This window comes from Crocuta crocuta, unplaced genomic scaffold (assembly GCF_008692635.1).
Source record: "Crocuta crocuta isolate KB4526 unplaced genomic scaffold, BGI_CrCroc_1.0 scaffold190, whole genome shotgun sequence".
In the NCBI taxonomy this organism is placed as follows: domain Eukaryota; kingdom Metazoa; phylum Chordata; class Mammalia; order Carnivora; family Hyaenidae; genus Crocuta; species Crocuta crocuta.
Genome location: NW_027527955.1, coordinates 866,654 through 879,201, shown reverse-complemented (window position 1 = coordinate 879,201; position 12,548 = coordinate 866,654). Strand labels below are relative to the sequence as shown.

At 39.1% G+C, this 12,548-nt stretch overlaps 1 protein-coding gene across 1 annotated transcript in view; it reads right to left on the bottom strand.

Annotated features, from left to right (window-relative positions):
- Positions 1-12,548, bottom strand: part of FRY (FRY microtubule binding protein) — a 269,335-nt gene that overhangs the window by 193,856 nt on the left and 62,931 nt on the right. Inside the window, exon 3 of the mRNA XM_077752524.1 lies at positions 5,566-5,619. Within this exon, the coding sequence (XP_077608650.1) occupies positions 5,566-5,619 (54 nt within the window). The remainder of the gene's footprint in view (positions 1-5,565; positions 5,620-12,548) is intronic.

The following is a 12,548-nucleotide window of genomic DNA, read 5'->3' as shown; positions in this document are numbered from 1 at the left end:
GCACTCGCAGCCAACAGGAAAATTCTGTGTCTCGGTAGAAAACTATGTCTTGCTCAGAGCTCACCTCTCTACGGATTATCTAATTTAAATCTGCAGGCACTCTGCACCTTTGAATGCCTTTGAGCTATTTTTAAATTGTGCATATGAGAGACAACTGATAGCAATGCCAAAGATTCTTTTCTACAGAAAGAAAAATACTCTTCCCAGTGATGGATCAGTTGATTTACTTCACTATCCCACTGTGAAAGAAGCCACTTTTGCCTCTGACTGCACATTCATGTCAATGTTCCTGAGTTATACATGTGTCTTTTTTGGGGTTCTCTTTTAAACTGGTTGTAACTTCTTCATTAAAAAGGAGTTAAATAAAATCTTTCACATGTGTTCATTTTTTATTTCTATGAGAGCCATGATGTTGCCTCTTCTTGAATATTATCTTTTAACAATACACATCTTCTGCCTCAACTAATAGAGCCATTCATCAGCCCTCAAAGTTAACTTGTCATTTTTCTGTTCAGCGCCTTTGCACACTTCCCATCCTCCTCACCATCAACACCCCGCAAAATCCTATTGCTTCTATTGTTTTAGGCACCTGACAAACTATATCCTCATCTAGAAAGATTTCTCAGCCACCGGGCCCTGAAGTGTATGTCTTCTGTTCTCTGAAATCTCACGATGTTTACTGGCCGTACCACCCATGTGGCACTTCTTACCCACATGGACCCCTGTGAGAGTGGTCTATGATCTGCCTTATCCTCTTCTGGATCTGAAGCTCCTGGAATGCAGGGACCACATTCTTACATCTCTGTCTCACAAAGAGCTTTGTGTGCATGTGTACATACACACAGAAAGACACACAGTCATGCACACATGCACACACACACACTTTTAATAAATGTCTGCCAAAATAGAAAAATTTACCGCCAGGACAATATTTTACCTGTTTTACTTCCTAATCTGTGACAATTAATTTAGGCATTTAAAATAAATTAGTGGCAGTAGAGATTTTCAAAGTGCTATTGGAAATTTCTTCCACCTTTATTAATTCTCACTACTGGTATTACTCTCTCACTAGCAGGGCCTCAGGCCGTACCTGGCTGGCTCCCTAGTGCAGGGCAAAGCTGGGGCTCAGGCTATGCTTGGTCCTTCCATGGTGAGCTTACTTTCTAGCCTGAGATTATAATTTGCCTGATCAGATTTCTCTGTCTTGCCCATTAGATCAGGGGCCTCTCCAGGGCAGTAGTATGCTCTTCATGTTTATTTCCACAAGCCGGCATAATGCTTGGTGCATGGTTCCCACATACTAGGTGCTGTGTACGAATGGATCGAGTTCATATCCATGAAATTTGTACAAGGTTAAATTCTTGGACTAATATAAATTCCAAGCTCTCCAATGTGTAAAGCAATTACTAGTATGAGTCTTCCCCACCTCATACCGAGCTTTAAAAAAAATCCTATTTAGACATCTTTCCAGGTCTATCCTATACAGGGTTAGATTATAATTAGATTAAATTAAGACATATGAAGCCAATGGTTAATTATAACACAAAAGAAAACTTAAGGAAACACAAAGCTTTAACTCTAAATATACACATTTTAAAATTCAAACTGTAAAATTGACAAATTCTAGGGATATTCCACAGTAGAAAAAAAAGAGGTATAACAGAACTGTAAATAGTATTCTTTATTGGACATTTTGGTAAAAACTGGTTTTATAGAATAACTGATTTTGGATGGACAAATGATTGTCCAAAATAAAACTTCCCAATCTCTCTTACAGCTATATGTGGCTATGTGATTAAGATCTTATCTACTGAGGGGCACCTGGGTGGCTCAGTTGGTTAAGCATCCAGCTTCAGTTCAGGTCATGATCTCACAGTTTGTGGGTTCCAGCCCCATGTCGGGCTCTGTGATGACAGCTAGCTCAGAGCCTGGAGCCTGCTTCATATTCTGTGCCTCTCTCTCTCTGACCTTCCCCTGCTCATTCTCTCTCTCTCTCTCTCTCTCTCTCTCTCTCTCAGAAATAAATAAGACACTAAAAAGAAATTTTATCTACTGAATATGAGCAGAAGTGGTATGTGCATATTGGGATGTTTTGGGGGGTTTTGTTTGTTTATATTCCTAAAATTCTTTTTCTATTTCTCCTTCCTACTGCCTGAAATGCACATGTAATTCCTGCCAACTTGGTTAAAAATTTTTTTAATGTTTATTTATTTTTGAGAGAGAGAGAGGAAGAGAGAGACAGAGCATGAGTGGAGGAGGGGCAAAGAGAGAGGGAGACACAGAATCCGAAACAGGCTCCAGGTTCCAAGCTGTCAGCACAGAGCCTGACACAGGACTTAAACTCACAGACCGAGAGATCATGACCTGAGCCAAAGTCGGATGCTCAACTGACTGAATCACCCAGGCGTTCCACCAACTTAGTTTTTAGATATATAAGCACGTTACAGAGTAAAAAGGCTTCATAGTCCAAACATGTGGATGCCAGTCTTGGCTCCTTTAGGCTGTAGTCATATAGTGTTGGGCAAGCTCTCTGAGACTCATTTCCATTAAGTGTAATGTAGAGATGGTGATGAGGATGGCTTCTTCTTGGAGTTGTTGGAAGCAGTGATTGATGTCAGTGGAGATAACGTGAGAGAGGGGCTTCATAAATTATAAAGTATCACATGATCTTTTTGCTTCTATTTCTAGCAAGAGAAAAATGAATCATGGGCTTGTTAAGTGGAGGAGTATACAGGGCCTCCCGGGATCAGGCACTGAAAGTGCAGAAGCCCAGCGCTCTGTAATCTATCATTCATGCCACTGACATTTAAAAGGAAGAAACTGATAAAGTATTCTCTAAACAGGGACCAGCTGCATAATGCTCCAAGGACATACTTAGCTTCATACCTATTCTATGGCAAGTACTACCTGAACGTCGCTTCTACTCTTACCACTGCTCTCACTGTCACAGTAATGGAGTCGATACCATGCAAGGTGGTATCACCAGTATGTTCTTTTCACATACCGTATGAATCCAGTTATAAAATCCTACTGCTTGGTATTAGAACAAAGGGACTAACAATTTGAATGTTTAATATCAAAAGACGAAGATAGCCTGATACATCCATGGCACTGCCAACGGAACCTCAATTCTTATAATTTCCTAGAAAAACAGTAAATAGGCACAGGTAGACCAGTTTCCACCAAGATTCCTATGGCCTACAGTCTCGCTATCTTTTTTTTTTTTGTAAGTTTATTTATTTTGACATAGAGACAGCATAAGTGGAGGACGGGCAGAGAGAGAGAGGGAGACAGAGAAACCCAAGCAGGTTCCACACTGTCAACACAGAGTCTGACACGGGGCTCAAACTCACGAAACCGCAAGATCATGAACTTGAGATGAAACCAAGAGTCAGACATTTAACCAACTGAGCCACCCAGGTTCCCCTAACTGTTTAAAATGAAATAGACTTTGTAGGTCACCTTCTCTCTTGGTTCATGTACAAATTTATGATTTAATGATGAGAGGATAATCTTATGTGTCTTATTTGAAAATTCTCAGTGGTCATATCACTACTGATTAACTTGTGAAGGGTCTTTACTGCATACAAATGTGTTACAGAGCAGTGCTGCCCTAGCTGTAATGTATGCCTGGGTCACCTGGGGATCTTGTTAAGCTGCAGAATCTGATTCAGTAAGATCTGGGGCAGGGCAGAGATTGCACATTTCAACATTCTGAGCAAAAAGGTTAAAAGTATTATAGCTAATTAAGTGGCAAAGTCGGGCTTTAAACCCAGGTCTGTCTAATTCCAAAGGCTATCTCTCTTCCACCATGCTGAAATGCAGAAATAGAGGGCTGAATAATAAATAGGAAACTGTGTTTAAGCCAAATCATTTGGGATAAGTATTATCTGCAACGTTAAAATTTACAAGTACTATTTTCCCAGAGAATAAAAAAAGATATACATTAGGATGGAGAAATACCATCTTTTTTCTTTTTTTGAGGAAAGGATAGTGATATTCTAGGATACGAATATCTAGGGTAGGAATACGATAGAATAGAGACAGAGAAAATAAAACAGAGTGAAAAATTATGGAAGACAGATGACAAATATTTACATTCTTAACGAAAAGCCAGAGAGCTACAACTTGCCCCATGTCCAAAATAATGACCCAAATGTTCGCACAGGGTCTCTGACCACCCTGGCACCCACCAGGGGACAACTAAAGACAGTATGACGAGAGAAGACAGTTCCAAGACACAGAGAGATGAAGCCCATACTCCATTTCACCAGCATTCCAGAAAACTACCAGCTCTCCCAGCAACAGAATGCAAACCCAGAGCCAAGCCAGCTCTGACACTGACTGTGAGTGCGAGGTTTTCAAATATCCCTCCGCGAATGGCTTGTACAATAGAAAGTGCAGATTTCAAACTTTATAATCAGTCCTTACAGCTGTGGAGTGAACAAGTCTGAACTTTAACAGCCAGAGCATTTCCCTCCTGATTCCACATTAAAGGCAATTACAAAGCCCTGTCGAGAGTGCACTCTCTGTGAGTTCTCCAACAGACAATAAAAGCCCCACCACAGTAGATCAGGCTGTAGTACATCCAGCAGTATTGGGTCTCTGTCACTGACTCCAAGTGAGGTTTCTAAAGGAGAACGTGCTGCCCTCTCTGTCATCAACTGCACAAGTTTAGGAAACACCACAGACACATCTCTCACTTCCTCTGATGCCCTGTTATTCATCATTCTTAAACATACCTGAAGCCTTCCTAAAGTTAGTGAATCAGGATCTATCAGATGCCCTTGTATTACTTCTGATCTATTTTTTTCAACTTTTTATTTACATTCCAGTTAGTTAACATATAGTGTATTAATGGTTTCAGGGGTAGAATTTAGTGATTCATCACTTACATACCACATCAGTGCTTATCCCAGCAAGTGCCCTCCTTAGTCCCCATCCAATCTATTCTCAAAAGACTTTCTTTGTATTTATTCTACCTTAAATTGTATTTGTTCCTGTATCACCTTTTCTATTAGAAGCCAAGTTACTACACTGTCTTATAATTATTGTTAAGGTGATTTCTCTTTCACATCATTGTGAATTCCTAAAGGGCTAAAACTTGTCCTAGACTTTTATTTTGCAGGGTTGTATCAAGCAATTAGTAGGCATTCAAAGAAAAATGCTGGATGAAAACATGATAAGCCCTAATGATCATTATAGAGTGATGATCATTTATTCAGAGTCTTACTAAATTTTGGAATAGAAGTTTCTTTATCTTTTCTTAGTTTCTTCAATTCTGGTATCCAAAGCTTCAGAAAACAATAGGCCATTGGAGCCTATTCATATTATTCCAACATATTCCCATTCTTTCCAATTCAAATCAGTAGACATCTACCGAATGTCTACTTTAAGCCATACTTGTATAAACTGAAGGACATAGTTCTGGAGGTCATATCCTTGTATCCTTTTTGAGGGAGTTAATGAATACATCAATAATGAGCATCCAGCCTTTGCCTTTTGTGCATTTGGAAATAAATAAAAGCCAGAATATAACATATATACATATAACTTATTACATACTTGGTCAAATTGGGGATCTTCTCCACGTTGCAGAGATTTTGTCAATGGCTTTTCCTAGAAAGAAAAAGAGTAATTATTAGATGCTCTTAAATAGTATTCAGAAAGTGCCATTATTGTTATAATTTTTTAAATTTATTTCTCCCTTGATGGGATAGAGGTGTCAGTTTTCTTTCTAATGTTTGTTTATTTTTGAGAGATAGCGAGACAGAGCATGGGTGAGGGAAGGGCAGAGAGATAGAGGGAGACAGAATCCAAAACAGGTGCCAGGGCTGTCAGCACAGAGTCCTACACAGGGCTCGAACCCACAAATAGTGAAATCACAACCTGAGCCAAAGTTGTACACTTAGCTGACTGAGTCACCCAGGCACCTCAAAAGGTTCCAGTTCCTAAATGAGTGAGAAGCTCTGTCTTAGATCTTCTCACCTTAATATACAGTGCTTGATTGTTACCACCACAATTCTAGCTATTCACCTTAACAAATACCTCTTTGACAAAAACATTAAAAAGCGGATGCTCTACATAGCTTGGAGTTCCAATGGAAACTACGTAATAAAAACTATTAATTTTACTATCTATCCTGGACTTAACATATAACAAGTTGAAAAAAAAGCTACGGCATTTGTATGAAACATTTTACTATCTGTCCTGGGACTTAGCATATAATAAAAAGTTGAAAGTGATACACTATTCCAAGTCCCTAGATTTAGAAACAAAATAAGGTCTAATTATTAGATTGGTGTTGAGGGACACTCTACTAATAATACATTTACTATGTGTAATTGGTGAATTTGGGGCATGTTATTTGACTTATGCCAATCCAAATCTCTGCAGAAATAATCTGGGTAGTGAAAAGATCTAAGAAATAATTTTTCATAATCAATACAATTTTGTTTACATTAGGAAGCCTCAAGTGACTTTCCAGCAGGGCATTTTAAGGATAAGTGTTTATCCTTACCTGTCCTTTTTCTTTGTTTTCTTTTTTCTTTTTCTTTCTTTTTTTTTAGGTATGGAAGTTAACACTGATCTGTAATTTCGTTTAGGATGAGAAACATGTAAAAGTTATATATGAAAAAAATACTAAGTTTTACGTTAGCTAATGTCTCCATGAAGAAAGACTTCATTTACATGTTGTCAATCACATCTATGTGATCTCCCTGCCTCACTTCTCCAATCTTCTCCTCTGCCTGAAAAGATAATATACACCGAAGGCAGATGGCAAACTGCACCCCTACCCTCAGTCTTTGTTCTTGAAGAAATGCAGGCATGTGGTAGGCTCAGCCTGGATATCTGATGCTATACCATGAGCCATATGAATCAATTGCTCTCATTTGCAAAAAGTACAGCTTCAAAATATATATTTATCTAAAGAAAAGAGGAAACTGTGTTCTTAGGGGCCAGTAGACATTTCCTCCTCAAAGGATGCCATCTAGAATACACTGGTGGGAGAATGGATACAAAAATGTACATGAACACACAGAAGAACCATGAAAGAAGCAACAAATTCAGCTGATGGTACAAAAAGACAAATTTAGCAACTAAATCATGAAGCACTTCCTGTGCATGTGAAGGTGATAATGTCATCTGAAGTTCTTTGTGAAACCAATTAAACAAAACATGAAAATTAAAGAAATGAAAACAGGTGGTGCCAGGTCCCACACACATCCTTGGAGCCAATCCAGTATAAGCATTTCTACTCAATGTTTTATTTATTCACCACTCAACAGTCACTGAGGGCTCACAACGTGCCAAATGCTACCTGTGGGTGGAATGCGGAAGAACACATGGTTTCTGCCATGTGTAAGGAGAAAAGCCTGAAATGGGAGAGAAGCCAGTGACCTCTTAGGAGTGTTGTCTATATTCACCCATTATTCAAATCTCAGCCCACCTGTCGCTTCCTTGGTGACGTAGTCTCTGAGTCTGTTTTTAAATTTTTAATTTTATAATCTATTTTTTAAAATTTACATCCAAGTTAGTTAGCATCTAGTGCAACAATGATTTCAGGGGTAGATTCCTTAATGCCCCTTCCCCATTTAGCCCATGCCCCCTCCCACACCCCCTCTAGTAACCCTCTGTTGGTTCTCCATATTTAAGGGTCTTTTGTGTTTTGTCCCCCAAGTCTTCTCTGAGTCTTAACACCAGGTCTGTCCTCCCCACCCCCACCCCTGACATGCCTGTAAAACTCTATATATTTTTCCTTCATAGTACTTACCATAGTGTAAAGTTACATCATAGTGTGGAATCCTGTTATACAATTATACATGCATGGGGGATGGGCTAAGTGCCATCCCTGCTGCCACAAGCACCAGAAGCGCAGGACACTCTGTTTTTCCGACACTTAAAGTTACAGAGCAGAGCTTTCCTTGGTAATGGCTAAACATCTGCCAGATAAATACTCTAAGCCAATGACGTCCAGCTTCTACAAATATGAGATCACCTTATTTGCATGCGTGTGTGTTTTGTTGTAAGTTAAAAAAAAATTTTATATTTATTTCTCCTGAGGGAGAAGGGGGGGGCAAAAAGAGAGGGAGAGAGAAAATCCCAAGAAGAAGCCCCCGCCCCCCTGCTGTCAGCACAGAGCCCTAACGGAGCTTGAACTCACTAACCTTGAGATCAAGACCTGAGCCAAATTCAAAGAGTCAGTCACTTAACCAAACGAACTACCCAGGGGTCCCCCAAATTTTTAATATACTTTTTTATTGTGGCAAAACATACATGAGATAAAATTTGCTAGTGTAACCATTTTTAATTGTACAAGTCAGTGGTATAAAGCACATTCACAATGTTGTTTAATCATTACCACTGTGTATTTTTATAAGACCCATTTTATTTATTTTTTTAATGTTTTATTTATTTCTAGGAGAGAGAGAGACACCATGAGGAGGGGAGGGTCAGAGAGAGAGGGAGTGACAGACTCTGAAACAGGCTCCAGGCTCCGAGCTGGCAGTCAGCACAGAGCCCGACGCGGGGCTCGAACCCACGAACCGCGAGATCATGACCCAAGCGAAAGTCGGACGCTTAACCGACTAAGCCACCCAGGCGCCCCATAAGACCCATTTTAAATTCAAAATTTTTCAAGGAACTCCCAACTGCAAAACACACACTCACACCTCCAAACACACAAGATAGTACTTCTATTTTAGTATCTGTTGTTTAAATACATAATGATTGAGCGCTAATACTACGACTTCAATGATGCTTTTAGATGGCTCTGTACTATAATACCAACACTATTTATTTTATATACATTGGAGAAAGAGGACTATATCTGATTGGGAGACTAAAAGATAATGCTTAGCATACATGTGGACCTGTAGACTTTTTCAATAACTCAGGAATCCATATCTTGGGAATCTTCTCTGAAAGACAACATCCTGCTGCAGTGGGGATAAGGAAAGTGACAAGCACTCCTAGTGAGGATGGTATTTAAGGCTTACACACATTTGCATACATATGAAGGAAACATTGATATGGTAAGTTGTTGCTGTAGGCAAAAGTCATCCATTAGCCAAGAGCCTCAATAAAATAAGGAAAACAATGTAAAGGTATGTTAACTATTTTTACACAAATAGGCTGTCTTCATCATATTCTTTGAAGACTAAGTTTAAAAGTTCCTTCCAAGATTAAGCCACTTCTCAGTTTTCCACAGACCCACCTGTTAGTTGTCACAAGAGAGGTTGTTTGCAACTATTCCTGTAAGCCTTTCCACTGTGTTGCAACTTCTCTCTCTCCCCACATACCCAGGATATAGTTGGGAATTACTGCCAGGGTTTGTTAAATGACTGACTACACGTCTGTGCATCTGCAAAGACAGCCTTGGGCACAGAGAATGGAGTTCACGTTTCACCAATCCAAAGGAATGTCTTTTTATCAACATAGGTTTTACCAGTGCCATGAGGCTTAAAAGTAGACCTGGGGAAGACAGTATCATACTGGCTAAATAAAAAGTGAAGAGAAGAAGAGAGAAGAAAGTTAGGAAAGAAGGGAGGGAGGGACAAGAGAAGACAGGAGAGGAGGGAGGCAAACATGCTTCACTCGGAAGACAGCCATCTGAATACACAGCAAAGACCAGGAAGACTCTTACAATTAAGAGAAAAGTGTGCTGTTTCGACTTGCACCCCACTGTTTATAGCATCACTATCAACAGTAGCCGAAGTATGGGAAGAGCCCAAATGTCCATCAATGGATGAATGGATAAAGAAGATGTGGTATATATATACAATGGAGTGTTACTCGGCAATCAAAAAGCATGAAGTCTTGCCATCTGCAACTACATGGATGGAACTAGAGGGTTATGCTAAGCGAAATTAGTCAGACAGAGAAAGACAAATATCATATGACTTCACTCATATGAGGACTTTAAGAAAAAAAACAGATGAACATAAGGGAAGGGAAGCAAAAATAATATAAAAACAGGGAGGGGAACAAAAACATAAGAGACTCTTAAATATGGAGAACAAACAGAGGGTTGCTGGAGGGGGTGTGGGAGGGGAATGGGCTAATGGGGAAGGGCCATTAAGGAATCTACTCCTGAAATCATTGTTGCACTATATGCTAACTAACTTGGATGTAAATTTTAAAAAATAAATTAAATTAAAAAAAAAAAAGAAGAAGAACTGCAGAGGCAGGTTTCTGCTTGAAGCTTTCCTGCAGGAGACCAGCTACATGGAATCCCAAGTCTAAGAATCCAAGGTTTTTAGATTCAAGACATCTTGGTTCTCAAAAAGCATTAAATAAGCAGTAAAGTGAAATTAACACAGAATAAACAATGGGTAAAGAACAGGTGGAAATCAACTACGACAGAGGAGTCTCAAAAGAATGGTCTCATTCACTCAGTAAGAGTAGCATGCTTTTAATTTTTTAAAAACTTCTCTTCATTCTAGGTTTTAATAACAATTTTACTTATTTACTGAAAATTCGTTAGTCGAATTGAATGGTATGTTTGTTTTGGAAAAAAATAATCTTGACAAAATTTAAGTTTAGGGTAATGAATCCCTGAAAATTCCTAGCGGTCCAAGCCTGGGAGTCCTTAGCCGGTGACTCGTCCTTGCCCAGAAACACCAGCTCACTAGGAGACACTGAATAAAGAGCTGAGCAAACCAAAAAACATTGAGAGACTTGGCATTGAACAACAGTGGCAGCTAACAGCACAGGAAAGAGCAAACTAGACATTAAGTCCTTTCTGATGAGAGCAAACATTATGAAATAGTCTTAACCAAAGCAAACAAACAAAAAACCTCACCAAACCTGAATCTGACCAAGCCAGAGGCAATGCCCAGTTTTTAGGAAATACAGCAGTTAGAGGAATATGCTACACTATGCCAAAGGGATGCAAGCAGTAAAATCCAGACTGAAGGAAAGAAAAGTGTTTTTCCAATAAATAAGTTGGAAGGGGGAAAAAGAAAAATGGTGGTGGGGCAGGGGACGGGTATCCTATTGATTTTTTAACAAGATGATTGCAGTGTGTGGTTCTTATCGGGACCCTGATTTTTAAAAATATGTTAAAAATATGACATTCATGAGGCCATTGGCAACTTTAACTTTTTGGCTCTTTGAGGATGTTAATTTTTTAGGTGTGGTAATGATATTGTGGTTTTGTTTTAAAAAGAGTATCTTTTAAAGATACATGCTGAAATGTTCAAAGATGATATAATACAGTTTCTAGTATTTGCCTCAAATAATATTCGGGGGAGAGGCAAGGAGTGTGTACCAAATTGGCTCTAAGTTAATACTTGCTGAAGTTGGATTCTTTTTACTGTCTTTCAACTTTAGTGATGTTTGAAATTCTCCATAAGAAGAGAAACTCCATAATAAGGAGAAGCGTGATGCATCACTTCTGTCATCGCTTAAAAATTTTTAAATAATACCTCACTTTTTATGATTGTATAAGCTACTTCTTAAAACTTATTTTAATAGCACTCATCCAACACTTTATCTTGTCCTGATAAGAGTTGCAGAAGGGACCCTCTCCCTGTCTTTCCATTCACAGATAGGATTTGGGTAGTGGATGTCTTGCCTATTGTGTGAGAAGCAAGACACAACTCCATCTGCACCATGGGCTTTACTCTGAATGTGCTACCCCAGAAATCAAAGAATACTGCTGTCCTGACCCATCCAAGAGGGTTGTTTCTCTCGTCATGAACAGTCCTGTAAGAGTTTTAAGTATTTCTAAAAAAAAAAAAAAAAAGAAGAAGAAGAAGAAGGTCCCTGCTTGTGTTTCTCACATCTTAAATCTTCTTGAGAAGTTCCAACCTCCCCTCCCTTAAGAAAAGATAAACTCTAGGGGCGCCTAGGTGGCTCAGTTGGTTGAGTGTCTGACTTCGGCTCAGGTCATGATCTCACGGTTCCTGGGTTTGAGCCCTGAGTCAGGCTTTGTGCTGACAGCTAGCTCGCAGCCTGGATCCTGTTTCAGATTCTGTACCTCCCTCTCTCTCTGACCCTCCTCTGCTCACGCAGTCTTTCTCTTTCTCTCTCTCAGAAATAAATAAAACATTAAAAAATTTTTAAAAAAAGATAAACTCTGGAAGCTCTTTGTGTGTGTATCTACCTGCAAAGGGCAGAGGAAGGCTATTGACTTCTCCGTCAATTTCCAAACAATTTCAGTGAATGCTCGCTATATTTTTACCTTCTAGTCTTTTCACACTGGGCCACACTGTAATCTATAAGAGAAAAGACGGTCATACACGACAGGACATGGGCAGTTGGACAAGTCTAGGAAAGTCTCATGTATCAAAAGGTGTTCTATTTGTGGAATACAGGGGCTTATTTAATAAATCATTTCTACATCTGACTGTTTAGTGGCCTAAAAAAAATCCCAAATGTGTCCCATACAGTACCATTTCAATCTAAAATGATCCAAACTACTGCCCTCAGAGATATTTCAATAAATGTGTAAGCCAGCAATGTTTCTGGAGTTAATATGGGATTATTCAATTTATTAAATATGTCACCAACCTTGCTTAAGATGCTCTTTTAATCTCTTTTAA